The sequence below is a fragment of the Chamaea fasciata genome, unplaced genomic scaffold, assembly GCF_029207755.1.
Source record: "Chamaea fasciata isolate MVZ Bird 193981 ecotype frontalis unplaced genomic scaffold, bChaFas1.0.hap1 SCAF_18, whole genome shotgun sequence".
In the NCBI taxonomy this organism is placed as follows: Eukaryota; Metazoa; Chordata; class Aves; order Passeriformes; family Sylviidae; genus Chamaea; species Chamaea fasciata.
In genome coordinates this window covers 12,349,912-12,369,376 of record NW_027094103.1, presented here as the reverse complement: position 1 = coordinate 12,369,376, position 19,465 = coordinate 12,349,912, and the positions used below count along the sequence as shown (strand labels likewise).

The 19,465-nt window shown below is 44.8% G+C and overlaps 1 protein-coding gene across 1 annotated transcript in view; it reads right to left on the bottom strand.

The window, feature by feature from the left end:
* The window catches only part of TMEM132B (transmembrane protein 132B), a 223,519-nt gene that overhangs the window by 105,243 nt on the left and 98,811 nt on the right, over positions 1-19,465 (bottom strand). Inside the window, exon 3 of the mRNA XM_066199441.1 lies at positions 17,105-17,245. Within this exon, the coding sequence (XP_066055538.1) occupies positions 17,105-17,245 (141 nt within the window). The remainder of the gene's footprint in view (positions 1-17,104; positions 17,246-19,465) is intronic.

Sequence of the window (19,465 nt, the reverse complement as noted above, 5' to 3'; positions counted from 1 at the left end):
TCATTTTCAACAAAATTGATTTGTCAAAGCGTGTAATAAGGTGAAAGCAAGACCTTTCCAAGTATCTCTGCCTTAAAAATTTGTGTTGTATCATCTTCATTAGCATCTGTCACATTACACCCAGAGCCAGAGTTTACTGTGAGTGACAGAACACGGCAAGTCAGGACACGCAGGTGTGTGACAAACAAAATCAGTGTAATCATGAGGCTCAGAAAATTGCTTTTAATGTTGTGTTTATAGATGTAATTCTGCGAAATTACCTGGGCAGGATATAGAAGGATTTTTGCTTTACACTACTGCCTGGAAATCCTAAAATTGCAGGTATAGAGGTGGGACTTCGCTCACATTCTACTGCAAGGACATGATGCAGAAATTAAAGATGTGTCAAGCAGCAAAGTGACATTTCAAATACTGGTAAATAAAATGGCATTTAATTCTTTCCAGTCAATGAGAAGGTTTTAAATACAAGTCAAGAGTTGAGGAGGGGACTGGGAAGAAGAACCTTCCAGCCCATCCCACACACAGTCTAGACCTACAGCAAATACGTTAAAAAAACCGTCGCATTTGTAACTAAAAATAAAATGCCACTTCATTTGGTGGCTGTGCAATAGTGATTTTATACAGTGCCATTAAAAGTAAAATTCAAACAGGAGGAACTGCTGAGCGCTGCTAAACTGCAGAATTTTTAAGTTCTTTTGAGGCAAGAACATGTCAATCTTTTATATGTCTGCAAAATGCCACGAACATCTCCAGCAGTCTATAAATCATAAAGGGAATGGTACAAGCAAACAGGAATTATGGGATCTTATCTCTCTGGCAGATTTTGCCCTATGGATAAAGTAGCTTACAAAGCAATAATGGAATATTATCAGCAAAATAAAGTTTTAGTGGCTTTTTTATTCTTAGCAGCATTTCCCTAACACTGTGTCAATAGAAGAGAAGCTTCATCTGGGACCAAAAAGTTCTGATTTGCATATGTTATCATGCAAAATGAGATTTTATTCTGCCCTTGCCTTCAGAAACACTGAGCCAGGCATAAGATCAGATCACAAAATTAAAACAATTTATTGTACTGGAAGTCTCTTCTGTTAGTCTTGGCCCGGTTCCCAGTTCGGGCGATTAGTGAAAGCACAGAAATACTAATTAGCAGGGCAGACTCCTCAGGACCCGCCCCGTTTGTGTTCATGGGGTATTAACAGGTAGACTAACCATGCTCATATTAAAATTACTGTCTGCTCCATCATTAATCATCAAGACAGGAAATTCGATGAGCATTTTCAGCCTGGAGATCATTTATATAATTTATTCCTGGAGCTGAAGCCCTCCCCACCACGGCGTGGCCCTTCTGCGAGAGCCCCGAGGGCATCACCAACACACAGACATCACATTCCACGCCCTGCACATCCTAAGGATTCCTAAAGCTCCAGCCGTTCTTTCTTTTGCTCTCCTCTTTCGAGTCTCATGAAATTTTCAAGACTTTTCATCAGTCAAAACAAGCAGAATCTTACTTTTTTTTTTTACATTCAAATGCAAGAGCAATCCTCCTTCAAAATCACTTGACTCCAGGAGTCTGGGATTCGGAATGTAAATATTTGAAAAGACACGATAAAAAGGAGTGACTTGCCAATATGCATCATCATCACTGCTTAATAAAACTCCTCCGTACCTGAGCACCAGCTCTGTCCTGGTGTTTTATGGTAAACAGGTGGAATTAAAGCTGAAATAACAACCAAATAAAGCTTTGATTAGCAGGAAGCCAAACTGGATTAGCTGTGAAGAATGATGGTCTTTCATGTCATCAGATAAAGAGATGCTTCCTGGGTTTTGTCTGTGGAAAACCAGGTTCACTTTCTTGGTAAATTTTAAGAAACAGGTTTAATAAAAAAATAAAACATGTCAAACATCAGCTGCTGGTATCAACTCAGAGTTTCCCTCTTCATCTCCCAAAACCAAATGGTCCCATGAACTTTAAGAAAACCTTGTAGCATGAGACCTCCAAAAAAGAAAACTTTCCACTTGCAAAAAGCGCTGAGGAAACAGCAGCAGAATTGGCTGCGTGATAGAAAATATCCAAAAAAGCAATTCCAAGGCTCCTCCTGGACTGGGCCCTAACCCTGCCACATCCCAACTGCAACACACACTCCAGATTCCAGAAGGCAGCTCCCACATAATCCTTCAGCAACCCACACCGTTGCCAGGAATAGAAAAGTACATCAGACTTGAGCAATTAAGTTTTTTCTGTGCTCCACAAGCCGGAGAAGAAGCGCACGAAGCAAAGAGCAGCACAGAAAGCGAACAGGATGAATTACAGCCCTTGGCAGTAACAGATAAAAGAATGGCTGCTTTCTTTCATTCATTCAATAATGTATCTGGGGGAATAAAGCTTGTGCTGACAATGAAAAATGTAACGAGTGGGACTGCAAATAAACTCGCAGTTAGCATTCATTTCGTCAGGGAGAGTCCAAAACTCAGCTCCAGATTCACGTTTCGTAGAGAATTTCTACCCAGGTCAAAGACTTATCCTACAATTTAGGGCCACAATAGACCTTGAAATTGAATTTTATTTGGAGTGGGAGGACAGATTGGATTAAGGAAGGTCAAGCTTGCCAGAAAACATTTTAGTTTTGTATTTAAGCATGAGTTAGGAGTGGAGGGGGGTGGTGGAAGAAAAATAGTAAAATATAAAATGGGGGCTTTTGTGTGTTACTATGCTTTGTTAGAAAAAAAAATCCTTATCTACAGTATAAAAGGTACTAGAATCTAATCAACTGCTCCCAGCAGGAAGCCAGGAGTAGCACTTACAGAGTGCAGCAGACTGCCATATAATCACGGCTGAAACAGAATTACAGCTCACAGAACCTCAGCACTCCTGTTGATCTCTGCTGGAGCTTCGGGGTGGAGGAAGAGGAGGAGGGAGGAAGTCCAGCAGACATCCCCCTCATCATAAAAAAAAGGGAAACGAAAAGATTTGCCAGTCCCAAAGCTTCACCAATTCACTGAATCACAAGAGGCAAAACCACAAATTGTCCCACTGCGGGTGATCAACTTCTCGTTCCATTCAATTCCTGCTCCCACCCATCCAGTTCTCCAGCTCTTTATACTATTTATTGCTCTCTCTATATATATATAAATATATTTTGTAAAAAGATCAGAGAGTTTATTCTGTAAAACACCAAGAAAGAAGCCCCACAGTGGTTTTCAACGCTCGTGCAAAGAATAAAGGTACAAATGCCTGGATAGCTCCAAATCAACAGACATCTGCTGGTATTTTCAGCTTCTGAGAAAACATTTGACGCTTTCTTTTTCCCCCTCCACCAGAGTCTTTTCAGAAGGTGTCCACGTTCATGTGGCTTGGGGCTACCACATATGTAAAACATGAGTAATTGGAAAAGCTGAGCTCATTGTGGAGCAGCAAACAGCTCCTCAAAGGGAGCTCGGATCTTCAGACACAGCCACTGGAAAATGTTTCTTTGGGGTGGAGAACACAGTGAGATGAGGGCTTGAGCTTCTCTTTCCCTGTCTCCTTGGAATGCAGGGGAAAGATAAATGTTCTTTCTCTTAAGGGTGTGGAGTGAGGAACAGAGCTCTGGTTCCTGCCTGAGGCAGATGCTGGGCTGGGACAGCTCCTATTTCATGCGAGTGTCAATTTTCCATGTCACTGAACCCCAGGGAGCTCTCAGGCTGATGTCCAGGGTGCTGCAGAGGGGCAGGGCCTCCCATTTAAAGAAAAACCGAAATAAAGGCAGAGAAAAGAGAGAACAGCTGCTCTCTGGCTTCGTGAGCATCAGCTGAGGCTCTGGAAGGAGCTTTCCCAAAATCCTGTCCTTGAAACAAGCACTGAGACACGGGCACAGTGTCCTGCACGTGATCCCCACCAGCACAGGCACCAGAGTTGGCTTTTGGAACCCTGTGGTATTGACTAATCAACAGCTCATAACAATAATAGGATGACAATTGGCAATCAAATGAAAATATTCGGTATCAAAGAAGTCATTTTCTCCTACAAGGTGTTGTTAAGCAGCAGTGGCAAGGTGTTGTTGACTGAATAAATAACAGTATTCATTATTAAGGCATTCACAGTCAGCATGTTCCATACTCATCATTACCATTTTTATTTAAAAAAATATATAAATCTACTTTTCCTTTATGGCAAGGCTTGGGAATGACAGATGATCCATCAGCTTATCTGCTGATTTTTAATGACAGCATTTTGCATTCATTATTCCCTACTTAAATCACTCTTTTAAAAGGAGGAATAACTTATTTCTTCCTCTTGTCACTAGAGAAATTAACCGGTACACCATTAAGAAGTGCTTGCCTAACAAAAAGATACACCAGTCACAGACTTAAAAAAAAACCAGCAGAAAAATAAATTGTCCAAGAGGGAGAGTGAAAATGGAAAGCCACAGATCCAAAAACCTCCACTATCCCCTCACTGCCAAGGTCCATACTTCCAGATTTAAATCTCTGCACTGAAAACCCTCAAGAGAAAAGACAAAATAATTCTTTTTGCTTGTGCAGGGCTGAGCTGAGGAGCTGAGGTGGGTGAAGGCAGGGTCCCCAGTGCCGCAGCCCAGGAGATGGGAAACTTTAATTCCCTGGGGAAACCAAGGCTGCAGCTCAGCCAGCAGCTGCAGCAGTGCTGTGAAATCACTCAGCAGGAGGGGTGAGCACTGCCAGCCCTGCTGCTGCCCAAAAAAACAGCCAAAAAAAAAAAATGCAGCACCCACACCACGTGTGCAGAAGAGCATCCCCCAACAACAAAGCTCTTCCTGGGACTCGTACACACCAAGTTTTGAGCCCAGTGAGAACTCCATAATTCGTTAATTATGCCAACAACAACAACAACAACAACAAAAAAGAGCATTTTTGCAAGATCAAGTTATTGGCAGTTGGTTTTAAGGAAAGCTTTTTTTGCTAAAGCTTTAGTGATTTGCCTTAATGACTGCAATATTTCACAGTAAACCCCTGAACAAGCGTCCTGGGAAAATCCACAGGTCGTACAGAAAGAGTGAACACAGCTTCTGAGTGGGAGTTCCCAAAGACTGGATGTCCAGGTTTGTAATAAAAAGGTATTTTCAGCCAAGTGCCAAGGGGAGATTCCCCTCTTCCAGCCCCAGTGAGATGAGCCGGTGCAAAGTGCTTAACTCCCATTTAATGCTCTTCTCAAATAAACACCAGGGTTTACAAGAAACAAACAAAAATCACGTGCTGACACCGATAAAAGCATCAGCCAATTTTCCTTTTCTCATTTTACAAGAGTTCATAACTTTTTAAGTTAACCATAAAAACATAAACATAAAAAAAAAAAAGTTTGTAACTTTTTAAAGTTGTAAACACAGGTGAGGCATATTAATGGCAAAAACGAGTGGAAAATTCTAACTAAAGCAAAAAATAATTTATGCAAAGTTAACGCTGGCTTGTTTTATAATGTATTTGGCACAGATGATTCAAATAAATCAATGTAACAAACTTAATATTTGCCTGTCTAGCAACAGCACCTCCTAACAATAAAATGAGTTTAAGTTTTGGCTAAATGCCTAATAAATGAGTTGTTAGCTTTTGTACTTTAATGCACTGGCTATTAAGTAAGCAAGTCAACACACCACGAATGGAATCCAAATGTGTGCAGGAGGCTTTGCTGCAAGCCGAACTCATAAATTGGTAAAAGAAAGAATTAAACGCACCTCAAATACCAGCTCCCCGATTTCACATTCATTCAATAATCTTTCCCAGTCTATTATATCAAAGAACAATCCAATTATGGCACTTAAATCCCTGTGTACGGTTGCCAAAAATAAATTCCTTAGCAACGCTCGAAATACCCCCCAGAAATGTTACAGAAAATTCCAGTTTCTGATTTCCACAGTATTTCAGGTGTGACACACTAATGCCTGCCATTAGGCAGAACCATCAGGAGTTTTATTTTGTGCAGATTGGTGTCTGTAATGGCAGGCTCTGAGTGCCTCCTTTATCATCACACCTGCCAGGCACAGAAACCAGGCAGGTACTTCAGAGCAAGTGCGTACTTAAGTGGCACCCCACAGAAAGGGGCTCCCCTGAGCCTGGAATGGGTTTGCAAGCTGGGACTACATTAAAAAGTACAATATTTACAGAACAATCAGGTCACGCTTCTTGTGGCGTTAAGGGTTTGGGTCACGTCTGCTCCCTCCCTCTGGGAGTTCCGTAAGGATTTCCCAGCAGTGAGGGGATGGGAGGTAACTCAAGGTGCTGAACTGTGCAGAGCCCGCATTTACAGGACGAACTGTACTAAGAGTTGTGTTTCCTGGGTATTCACCTCATGGAATGTGCAGTGGGGACTGGAATCTGCAAGGGGGGAGTGGAATGTGCAGTGAGGAATGGTGCTCACTCCGCACAGGGAAAACTGGCTCAGAGCTCTCACCTGTGCCAGCTTTGCCACAGACTCTGCCAAAGTGAGCACAGGCAGGGAAGACACCTGAACTGTGCAGAGCCCACATTTCCAAGATGAGCTGCAAGAAGAACTGTGTTTCCTGGGGATTCACCTCCGCAAACACCAAGGAAAAGGCTACTTTAACGGGAAAAAGGGGATTCAATTATGGAGACAACCCCCAAAATTCAACACACAACAATTCTGTCCCTGGAGTCAGGAAATCCGCTGTGAGAGTGATGAGCTCAGCAGCCTCGGTGCTTTATCACTCACACTTCAGGGATCAGTTAGCACGGCTGCAAAGTGCCCACAGAACTCTGCAAAGCTTCAGAAATTCCCCACAATTGGGCAGATTTTCATCATGGACCTCCCGAGGCAGCTCCCACCCCCTTTAAGACGCATTGCACGGGGAAGAGCAGGCAGGAAAGCAGCAGAGCCTTGGAGAAGCCCATTGACTGTGAATATGTCATCATTCCCTTTGGCAGGCGGTGTGGAAAAAAAGCAGGCAGGCTCCACTGCATGAACGACGATTTCAGCAGTCACTCACTCATCTGCATGCGCTGCAAATTGGCTCCCAGCCTCCCTGCCACGTTCTTGCAGTCCTAATTATACAGACCACCCTACCCTGAAATTAAACTTTCCCAACTGTTACATCAATATTAAGCTGCACATCGAGGAATGATCTACCCAAAACGGAGGTAATTAGGTCAAATTAAAAAAAAAAACCAAACAAGACTGATTTCGGAATGGTTTGGTCGGCTTTTCTGTTGCTCAGAATAGCGTTTGGATCAGGTTCTGGGGACTACACTCATGAGGAGTTTATTTAAGCCACTCCTTTGCATGTTCAGCTCTGCTGGAAGGAAGAGACCAAAGGGTCTGGAGTTCCAAGGTTTGGGTTTTGTTGCTTTTTTTTTTTCCTCCTAATATTTTTCTAATTCACTGTAGTCTCATTAAACAAGTGCTGCCAGAAGAAATTTTCTGCATTTTTCTCTGGATTTGCACAAAGCTTCCTACTGGTTTGACAACTCTAGAGATCTTTATCAAAAATTAACTTTCTAAGTCATTTTCGTGCCTCTGTGCTGAGTTCTTCCAACAAGATTTTCCTCATTTTCCAAAATTTCCAGACAACAGAACACTGACTATGCTGGGACTCCCTGCAGTGCACACCAGGCTGCCGCAGCTACCAAAGATTCATTTGTTCAAAAAGATTCTTTTGGGTCATAACACGGGGATGGAACAAGAAGGAACAAGAAGAGGGGCTAAGCCATCACCTTCGTGGGCTGGTGAACTGGGGCCAGGAGCAATTCTCTGCTCCAGCAGTCCCTGTTCCCTCTGACCCAGCTCTGCTGGAGCTTTACCACATGTTATAAACGCATATTGTAAAGTTCGGTTTTTTGCAAATAATAAAATGAATGCTTTATGTATAACTGTACTGTATTGTCTTTTATTAATTGAGTTCTGAAAGGTGATAAATGTATATTTTCTGATTGTAACTAGTAAAAAGACTAGTCTTTTTTCTCTTTGTGATGTCTAAACTGACCAAACCAGAAGGTGTGGAGAGTCACCTTGCACTCCTGCATTAAGGCTGATGACTTTCTGTTTCACATCCAAATGGAGATAGCCAAAAACCTCAGGAGAAGAATTTATGAGACCCGTGTTACCAGACAGAGTGGAGCCACCCACAGATGGATCTACCAGATTAAATGATGGGGGGGAATTGAAACGGATCAAACCCAAAGAGAATGTCTGAATCATGCGTTAGGGTCTATTGAATACGTAAAACAGAGATCCTTAAAAATAGAAATCTGAAAGGGTGAAGGTGTGCTGCTGGCTGGCTTGACGCCAGGCACCCTCGGCCGAGAAACTTTTGCTTTTTCTGTCTCCTAAATTGTCTATTTTTCTTTTTTTTTATTAAACTTATAAATTTTTCTAAGAGAGTGAAACTCGTTTTTCACACCAGAGCAGCACCGAGCCCAGATGAGAGAGAGGCACAAAAAGCCACCCCAAAGAGCTGCCCGGCCAGCAGGGAATTCATTCCAGGATACTGGGATCCCTACAGGAGATGGAGACAACTTCATTGCTCTTGGCCTTGAATGGAAAAAAAAAGAAAAAAAAAAGGAAAAAATGAAAGAGGAGAAAAGACCCTCCAGAAACGATATTTGATCCTCGCACTGCGGTTTACTACAATAAGCTGTTCCTCCTACTGTTAATTTGTCTATTATTTTTATGTCCCCTCTAAGCTACGGTGAGGTGTCGGCGCTTTCATCTAATGGGAACATTGCCAGGCTGGCCTGGGTTCTTTCACACAAAAAAGGCAGAGATGTAAAGAACCAAGGTTAGTTAAAATTCTTCTAACTCAGGTTCTCTTTGTGACTCAGTGCAGCCGCTTACATTTGAAAACGTGTGTTGATGCTTCTCGCTTTACACAAAGCAGAACCGACTCACACACACACAATAGAGGTCACAGCCTGAAAACTGGTGCATGAAAGATAAAATCCCCTGCATCAATGGCTCAGGAGACAGAGCTGCCTTGGGGGTGGCCAAAGGCCGGGAAATGAGCTCCTGCAGGATCTAAAGGCCATGGGCATCCCACAGCCACAGCACATTTCTTTGCCCATGACACCTCTGACCTAAGGAAAGCAGCAAGCGGCTAAGAAGAGGCAGGGAGCACCCAAGTACACAGCACTACAGCACCTTAACACCCCTAATTTTTAATTCAAAGCTTTCCTTTCCAAACTAGCCGAAATCTGGCTTCGTGGAAATACGGCTTTCATGGTGGGAAGAGTTCCTGAGGAGCTCCAATGTCCTCACCTACATCAGTCTGGCAGGGGGTGACAGCAGTGGCTTTCCCTTCCCATCTCCCTGGCTTTTCTCCCTCTCCATCTCCCTGGCTTTTTCTCTTCTCCATCTCCCTGGCTTTTTCTCTTCTCCATCTCCCTGGCTTTTTCCCTCTCCATCTCCCTGGCTTTTCCCTTTCCTATCTCCCTGGCTTTTTCTCTTCTCCATCTCCCCGACTTTTTCCCTCTCCGTCTCCCTCATATTTTCCCTCTCCATCTTCCCTTTTTTCCCTTCCTACCCCCCTGGCTTTTTTCCCTCTCCATCTCCCCGACTTTTTTTCCCCCCTCTCCATCCCCCTGCCTTTTTCCCCTCGGCTCTTCTCCATCCTTTCCTGCCTGCTTTACACCCCTCCCCGTGTTTCTTCCCTCCCTCTGCTCCTCTTGCTCATCCACTTCATAGTACTACGTGAACTCGGTGGCATCCAGCCCGCTGCCTCTGCACGGCCTCAAATAATCCCGAGCAGGGCTGTCTGTCTGCACCAGTTACTGCTCCTTTGTGCACAGCAACGCACGCCATTGATCTCCTGTCAGACAACTGCTGCTGCTGGTGCCACTTTACACACTCCGGGTCCTGGGGCCAGGAGAGTTCCTCGTGGCAATAAACACATCAGGAAGCGTTGGAGCGCACATCCCCGGCGTGGGGAATAACACTGTGCTGCGTGCTAGGCTGGCTGCAGCCCGTCTTCCTGGGCTTATTTATCTTCCAGGAGCACCAAAGTCCTCGCTGCAGCATCAGGCTGCCCTGTGCTGAGCTGGCACTGGGGGTGAGCACAGCTCAGCCTCCAGGAGGCCGAGGCACTGCAGTAAATCAGCTCAGCAAAGCCCTGGCGCTGCCTGCCAGGCTGGGATTGGGAATCTCTGCCCCTCAGTCCCTTTCGGGATGGCTCGGAGGCAGCACCAGACCCAAGCGTGTCATCCCGGGACAGAGTGGAGGGGAATTCGACACAGAAACACCTCCAAAGAGCTCTGAGGGAGAATCTCAGTCTGGCAGAGAGGGGCTGAGCACCTCAGGAGGTTCCAGGTGGAGCTTGCTTATTGTCCCATGAATTGGGGACTGGAATGTGCAGTGGGGAATGGAATGGGCAGGGGGGACTGGTGCTCCCCACAGTGTGGGAACTGACAGTGGTCACAACACGGGTTTTTAGGCTCCAGGCAGTGCCTTGGAGCCTGTGGGAAAACCAAGGACAGAACTCTGTCAGTCTGGCCTGGGAAATCGTGAGGAGGAACAACCCAAATCCAAAACAATCCCTGTAAACGATCCCTGTAGATCTCCTCCTCCTGACCCCTGGTGCTTTCCCACCTTGTTCCCTGGTAGAGATGTTTACAGAAAGGTGCTGCCCTAAAGGACCAGCCCTACTCATTGTACCCAAACACTGCATGAAACAATCTGTCTCTCAATAAACTTTGCTCTGAGCCCTCTGAAGAAATCAGAGCTCCACGTGTGGTTACATGAGCCCTCCCGAACTGTAACGGTGCCCACAGGGCAGGGACAACAGGCTCAGAGCTGTCACCTGTGCCAGCTTTGCCACAGACTCTGCCAAAGTGAGCACAGGCAGGGAAGACACCTGAACTGTGCAGAGCCCACATTCCCAAGATGAGCTCCACTAAGAACTGTGTTTCCCGGGGATTCACCTCCGCAAACACCAAGGAAAAGGCTACTTTAACGGGAAAAAGGGGATTCAATTATGGAAACAACCCCCCAAAATCCAACACAAAACCATTCTGCTCCTGGAGTCAGGAAATCCGCTGTGAGAGTGATGAGTTCAGCAGCCGTGGTGCTTTATCACTCACACTTCAGGGATAAGTTTGAACCCCAGTTCTCGTTTTCAAGACACGCCCAAAGCTTTGAAAACAAAACCAAACGATGCATCTTTGCTCAGCTGATCATCCACTCCAGTAACACATATTTACTTGAAATAAACATATGCACAAATCTGAACTGGCAGCAAATTTTACACCTTTCTTTTCGGCTGATATTCCTGATTCAAAGGGTATTCACAAGCACGGGAAAAGAAGTGAATTATTTTAAAACAGGAGGATGTGTTTGCATGCCTATAAATACATAAAATAACTGCTTTCCCTGTTGTAAAGATACATTACAATTTCAGTTTTACAAAATAAGTTAATAATTTTAATTCTGTAAACGCCTCTTAAAATAGCAAAGAAATTGAATGATCATAATAGAATCTTAATTTTTCATTCAATTTTAAAGACAGAGCATGTCAAATATTAGAGCTGAACTGAACTGAATCAATTAAAAACATATATAAATTTCCAGGTAACAGAATAAATACTTCTCAGGACACCTGGAAAAAAAAGCCTTCTGAAGATTTCACTCTCTCTCCTTCTGCATGCTGAGTGCCCCTCATGCAAGTTTAATTCATGCAGTGATGGATATCCTGAGAGACAGAAACTGTATTATAGACATGAAGATGAAATAATCCCTGGGTGAGAAGAACCAGTTTGGTCTCAATGAGGATGTACTCAGCACTGCAGGTTAAATCGATTTTATTAACTTTGCTAGTTAGCATAAATATCACCCTCCTGATTAAAATACTAGTTTGTCAAGGATCAGACTCCTCTTACCTGGTAATAATCCAATACAATTTAATGACTGTTCTCGAGGAAGGAAAACGATCTCTCAGTACATTCCCTTTCAGAGCAGCTCTCTGGCCTCAGCTCTTGTGCTGCTGCCATCTCCTGTGTCCTGAACCAAAGGCTGGGTCACACAAAAGTGTTTGTTCCTCACCTTTCCAGCCAGGAGAACACCCAGCACCGTGAAATATGTTCTGTTCTGCAGCCTTTCAAATGAGACCACGGAAACTCAGCACTGATTTGAAAGAACCTAATCCTACAAAATGCTAAATCACCCTGGCAAAGCTCCCGAACCCCTCAGGATACCAGCCCTGAGTGATGGGGTGCCGCAGCTCGCCAGGACGGACCAGCCTCTCAGGGCATTTTTCTCAAGCCCTCTTGCCCTGGTCCCTGTGCAGGCTAATTCGTGGCATGTTCCTGAAATGCTTCCAGGGAACTCTCAGGAGCAAGGGACACAAGAATTGCAAGGCTCCATCCATCTTTCGGCAAACGCAGTGGGGAAAAAAATAAACCTGTGTGGTCTTTAGAGTGGGATCTGTTTGCAGGAAACCACCAAGGGCTCGTGTCTGGTAGACTCCCAGATTTTGGCTGTGTATTTCAAAGGCATTTCTTGCACTAATTCCAGCACTGACAGCCCTGGGTAAGAGCCCAGCCCTTCAGCAGCTCAGCTGTTCTGCACACAGGGCTGAAAACATCTGATTTGCAGCAGAGCCCACCAGCCCTGACTTCATTACAAGCCGTGCCTGAGCTCAAAGCAGAAACCCACACAGATCCTTCCCCATGGAATGGAAGTGCTGGGTCCAGGCATGGAGCAAAAAACTATTTGTGCTTGAAGAATCAACTCTTTTTGAGCCAAAACACTGCTGCCTCAACCGTCCCCACCAGAATGAGATTCTGCCCCAAGGAGAAGAGCTGGAGGGAGAAGAGATGCAGGTGGCAACAACCAATCCCCTCACTCAACCAGCAACCAAAATTTTTGAGATGGCAAAAATTAAAGGCAAAGCAAGGCTGCACACAGATCAGAAAAGATGTGGGCACTTATACTGCTTTGTGTCTATTTAAAATAAATCTCTTCTTCTTATGCTCTTTGTTCAACTGCATTATCAAAAAAAAAAAAGAGGTTTTAAATACAAGCTTATGGGACCACTAAAGAGGTGAATTTATGAATGTATTCCTAACAAAACACACTCTGGAAGGCTTTAATCTATGAATTGTGACAACCTTGGACAAAATGGATTTTTAATAGAATATAATGTAAACTGCCTGAAACACTGCGATAAGGAATTTTTTTTTTAAAGTAATGCACAAAAAAGGCAACGATGCACTCTGCATGCAAGGAGGAAAGGTCTTAATTTAAAGCGTTTTAATGGACCCTCAATTTGCGTAGGGAAATGTGAGAAATGGAGATGAAGAACTCAGGATAGCAGTAACACTGCAGAGGGGACAGGCAGGAAAGATTAGAAAAGTAAGCAAATTTGAAAATGCTCCAGCTGATAAGAGGGGCTGCAAGGAGCACAGACAGGATTAGAACATGTCACAGCCCAGAGTCACAGGCTGTGTCCGTCAGGGGCTCTTATCAGAGCCGAGCACTGGGCAAAGCACAGCCCAAGTGCAGAGCAGACCTGCCTGGGGTGAAGGGCACTGGGAGGGCACAGATCTCATTCAGGGTGGCTGTGGCTCACGGGGATTTCTGCTTTTCCCTGAGCTGTGCCAGCCCGGCGGCTGACAGGGCTTTTCCACCCCGCACAAAGCCCGAGGGAGGCTCAAACCCACTGTGGACTCGGCTAAATCTGAGCCAGAAATGAGCTAAGCTCGGCTCAGAGGCTCAGTCCTGGCTTAGCCACTGCTCCTCTACCAGCTGGGTGAGTCAGCAGCAGGGGAATTAATTCCAAGAGAGAGAAAAAGCATCTCTCCCGAGGTGGATAAAGTTCTGTTCACTGAGAGATGCTGCTCTGCCACAAAAGAGGTTGATCCTCACTCTCACTCACACATAAACTGCCTTTAATGAAACTCCTTGGATTTCTAAAACGAGGAAAACAGGAACCAGGTCTAGCGACAATTTTGGCCTTAATAGGAGCAAGTTCAGGTCTCTGATCATTTAAATGAGACAGCAGAACTTCTACAGAAACACTTGACACTCTTCAAAAGAAACAGGCGGGCCATCATTACGGCCAAAAAGACAAATTAAAGGAAAGATCAAAGTTAAATATTTACTCGAAGCACTACAATATTTGCAAATCTGGAAGTGATCTTTCAGCAGTTTCTATTTGCATACTTTAATTAATCCAAAAATATTAAACTAATCTCACAAAGGAAAGGGTCAAAGTATTAATTAACTTGAGATGCATTGCTTTTGTGCAATTTAACAGTTCAACACAAAGCAAAACTCAGTTTTAATAAAAACTAAGTTACTGTGACAGGTATAATTTCATGGATTAGTGAAACCACATACAAGGCAATAAGTTGCAGTGTTCAGGCTATTATTTTTTTTCTTTTTGGTCCAACTTTAAAAATAGTTCCCTTCACTTTGATTTCAGTACCATCAGATGACCTTAATCTTCCTTTAACCTCAGTATTTCGCTTTCCAACTGATGGCTTTCCACCTTGCTCCGAAGGGAACAGAGGTCACAGTTGTCAGAGGAAAGAACCTGATGAGGTTCACAGGGAGCAGACCCTGCCCAGACACCTGTTGCTTTTTTGGGACTCCTTAAAAACAGAGGGCAGACAGAATCAAGGGAATAAAAAGCAGTTCTGTTTGTATGTATTGAAGGGCCTTCAGGTACATTTGGGGTCCCCCAGGGGCTACACCCAAAAATGGATGATGGGTTACAGGTTTTCTATGACTTTGGTAAGTTTGGTCTGTTCGCATATTGGGGGTTCATCTTCCAATTACAGCTTCAGGTAACGAAGTCATTTACCCCAAGTTTGCTCTGCCCCAACTCACTTCTATTTGAATTTCTCAGGGCCTGAGGCAGTGAGGTGCCCTTGATCCCCAGGCCTGGACAGGAATTGTTGTGTCTGCCCAAAATGGGAGAGCAGCAGCTCACACTGTGTGTGCAGTTTAGAGTTCTACGCTGAAGAATTGCAGAGTTACAAATAGATGAAAAATATAAGAGTTAAAATCCCAAGGCTTTGCACCCACAGGAGCCACGGGAGCTGAGCCCTCCCTGCTGCAGCCACCGCGTCACCCCCAGCCCCAGGACAGGCACAAAGGGACCTGAGCTCCCAGCCCCAAAGGGGCTCACGGGGCTCAGCAGCAGCTCTGGGGGAGCTGGGACACTTTGCCAAAGGACAAAGGCTTGGGGACAAAGTGCCCAAAGCAGCGGGCGGAGCTCTGCATTATCCACCTGTGAAACCCCCCAAAAATAACGATGGAAGGTGGCTGGAACCTCCTGCATCCCCTCAGAATTACAACTTACAAATGTGCTTAGGAGACAGGAGGGGTCTTCCTCTACCTCCTCCCTTTCCTTTCCTTTCCTTTCCTTTCCTTTCCTTTCCTTTCCTTTCCTTTCCTTTCCTTTCCTTTCCTTTCCTTTCCTTTCCTTTCCTTTCCTTTCCTTTCCTTTCCTTTCCTTTCCTTTCCTTTCCTTTCCTTTCCTTTCCTTTCCTTTCCTTTCCTTTCCTTTCCTTTCCTTTCCTTTCCTTTCCTTTCCTTTCCTTTCCTTTCCTTTCCTTTCCTTTCCTTTCCTTTCCTTTCCTTTCCTTTCCTTTCCTTTCCTTTCCTTTCCATTCTTCCTCTTCTTCTTTTTTTTTCTTTAATTGAGGAACAAGTGCATGGAAGAGCTAACGAAGGGAAAGGCTGGCCTGGAATTGATGCCACGAGGCTCTCTAGCAGCTCTGCAGAGACTCTGGGAGGGGAATTCACCTCCCCTCACTTCACAGCTTCACCAGGCAAATAAATGTCTGCAGCCCACTCAGTCGCCTCCACTCTGCCTCGGTGCTGGAGGGACCCAGGCACTTCTCCCTCCTTGCTCACCAGGCCTGATTTACACAGCTAGGACAACTCTCCTCTGCAGTGCCTGTTGCTAAAAAGTAATTAAATATCTTCCCATTAAATATCCTTCCCCTCAACGCTTCTCTCCAGAGCTGGATGGGGTTTGTTTGCTCCTCAAATACAGCTTCAGAGACTAAACAGAGCAGAAACTCTCTTTGTACTCCAAACCTCTGACAATAACCTTCTTGGGTCTAAGCAATTACCAGCAACCATTTTCCTCCCTTAAAGGATTTTCCAGGAAAAAAAAAAAAAAGAGATGGATGCAAACAACCCTGCGAATAAAAATTTTGACATAAAGTTTTGTGATTTCCTAATCATTATACGATTTCTAGCTAAATTTATGCACGGTGTACTTTACCTGCAGAATAACTGCAGGATGCTGGGGAGAAATTACTTGTTTTGTAAAAACCCGTAATTCTGGCTAACAACGTAAATTTCTCATTACTTTTGATCCAGCTGCTGGGAGCATTCCCATCACAAACGTGCAGAACATTCCAAGAGTTCAGAGGCACCCAGAGGTGTTTTGCAGCATTAACAAATGACAGTGAGTAGCTGTTATTTTCACAGCTTTCAAATAAAGAGGGCTGCATCCTCCTATAGCGCTGTCGGTTGTTCTCCGTATTTCTCTATGTCAGTTCTTTTTTTTGTTCTGTCGGCTCTTTGGCAACGGGAATTCTGCTGCCCCGAAGGTCATGAAAAGCAGCCGTGAGCTAAGACTGGGGGGCTGCCTCCAGCTCAATTCAGTAATTTACTCCCAAAAGCTCGGAAGTGAAAAAAAGAGGGGGGGGAAACCTCTTATCAGATCACCTATAGCTCTCCCAAGGAGGCTGAGGAGGATAAAACGCTGCTAACGTGGGTCATGAAGGAAGTTTGTGAGTCTCTGGCAGCACTGAGCACAGGTTCATGCAGCAGGGGCTCACCTGTCCTTTACTCCCAAAAGCTCAGAAGTGAAACAAAAGGAGAAAAAAAGCTCTCATCAGATCACCTATGGATTTTCCAAGGAGGCTGAGGAGAAAAAAACGCTACTAATACGGGTAATAAAGAAGTTTTTGTGTGTCTCTGGCAGCATTGAGCACACGTTCATGCAGCAGGGGATCACCTGTCCTACACTTCCAAAAGCTCAGAAGTGAAACAAACGGGAAAAAGCTCCAATCAGATCACCTGTACCTTTTCCAAGGAGGAGAAAACGCTGCTAATCTGGGTCATTAAATAAGTTTTTTTGGGGGTTTCTGGCAGCGTTTAGCACAGGTTCACGCAGCAGAGGCTCACCTGTCCTCGGCGCCCGGGTCGTTGTGCACACAGGTGAGCGTGGCCGTGCTCCTGGCGCTGTCTGTCTCCTCCTGCACGCCCCACTGGTCCGCATCGCTGACCCTGATGTCCGAGATCTTCACCCCTGGCGCCGTCCTGATCCTGTGGGGGGAACGACAGGGATTGCCTCAGCCACGGATCAACACAGAGAGGTGAACAGTGAAAGGAAATAATCCCCCTCCCATCTACAGCAGGTTCCAGCCAGGAGTCGCTCTGCTTTAAACGCATTAAACAGGTCCAATCGTCTTTAAAAGGTGAGGTATGAGTTTTATTCTCTGCAGAGCCAGTCAACTTTAGCTTGAGAGAGAATAAGAATGGTTTCTGCCTCTGTGGCACCGGGCTGATACAAATGAACCAGATGTGATGATTTAACGGTCCAGTGTGAAGTTGATTTAATTTGCTGTGTCTGTCCTGCGGTTTAGGATGGGGAGAAAGAGCAATGTGATCTAAAATACATCCTCCTGCCTGCAAACCTTGGGGAGTAAAGTAGCTTGTAATATTAGGGGCCGTGGGCACAGGAAAAAATGAGTTTCATTGCTCAAAGACCATAATGCAGGAAGGAGAGAAAAGGAGTAAGTTATCCTAGACTGAAGGGAGGAAAATAATTATGTCATTGCACCAGGATCTATCAAACTGGGCACATCAGACTGCTGCTGCTGAAAATAATATGGTGCTGGCATGGAAAACTTTGATTTCCTGAGCGTGGCTAGAGCCTGAGAGCAGTGTGGTAGCTGGTAAATGTCACCGTTTTCTGGCTTAAAAGAAACAAAACTTGCCAAAAATAAAAGTCCATGCTCCAGCGAGGCTCAGCGCTGGGAACAGATTGCCAAGGAAGAGGCAACAAACTGCTTTTAATAGCAGGAACTCCATTTGTGCAGCTTGACTCCTGAAACAAGCCTGGGATTACACCAGGAGTGCTGCAAATGTGCCTGGAGAACAATTAGGCAGAGAGAAACTGCTGCAGCGCCACGCTCACCACGACTGCGACTTAATTAATTAAAAAGCAAAGCCAAGAGGGACCTTTTAGTGACGTGGCGGAATGAAGCAGCACTGCTGGGACCTGGAGCGTTGTTTAGCCGTGAATTGTGATGGGTTTGCCCCGTGCCTCACGGCCAGTTGGTGCCCATGTTACACCATTAAAAACCTCCTTGAAGCTCTGGCTGGGTTCCTGTGCTCGGATCAAAGTGAGTTCACGGCTCCACGGGTGGTCTTTCCCTCCGAGAAGGAATTAATTCATCCTGCTTTTATGATATCCTTGCTTTTGCCTGTGAGGGTCTACTGGCTCGACGGGTTAAATCCATGCCTGGCATAACCAATCGGATGAAAAATATTCTCTGTAATGGAATTTTAGCTGATGTTTTTCTAATTGTCTCCTTCCTGCTTTTCCACAGGCATTCCTATCTCCAAGCAGCATTCCTCAAAGCTGATGTGCCCCTTTCCCATCGCCTCCTCTTCCTTTTTTTCAGAGGGACATTCACTTATTCTGTGATAATCACACTGGACCAAATAATTCCTGCACGACACCTGCATGGCTTCATTTCAGACCGACTTGTAATTCACAGGAGATAGAGAATTAGGCCCTCAGCAATGGAATTAGTATTTTCTTTCATTACATTTAGTCAACCACTTTTGAATAAAAATCATTAGGCCCCGGCTAAAAAAAAAAAAAAAAAAAAAAAAAAAAAAAAAAGCCAAACAAAAAAAAAAAACCAAACAAAAAAAACCCACCACCCAAACAAATCAAAGCACCACTTTTTAAATTTTCTCTTTTCCAGCCAAAATTGCATTTTTTTAAGAAATCCACACCACCATTCTCTCAAGTCCCCATGTTTCTCTTGACAATGTGCCTGAAAACTTCTAAGCTGACTTTTCTCCCAGGTCAAATCCTGGTTAATCAAAGGCAAATTGAAGGGCAGGAGATGTTGGGGACACACACACACACCAGGACAGTTGGATCTCATCCTCGATTTCAGGGTTCATCAGCCTCTTCCCATCTGCCAGGAGCTCGTTCTGTCCTCCTACACAGCTCTGGCACTGCAGATATCCTCACTCTGCAGCAGCTACTTCTGTCTACTCTGAACCAAATCTAGGGATGAAGAGGATGAGGAGCTACGAGAATGAGGAGCTACAAGGATGAGGAGCTACGAGGATGAGGAGCTACAGTGAGGAAAAGGAGCTACAACAAGGATGAAGAGGTTCAACGAGGATGAAGAGCTACAATGAGGATGAAGAGTCATGATGAGGATGAGCTACAAAGAGAATAAAGAGCTACAATGAGGATGAGAAGCCACAACAAGGACGAAGAGCTACAATGAGGATGAG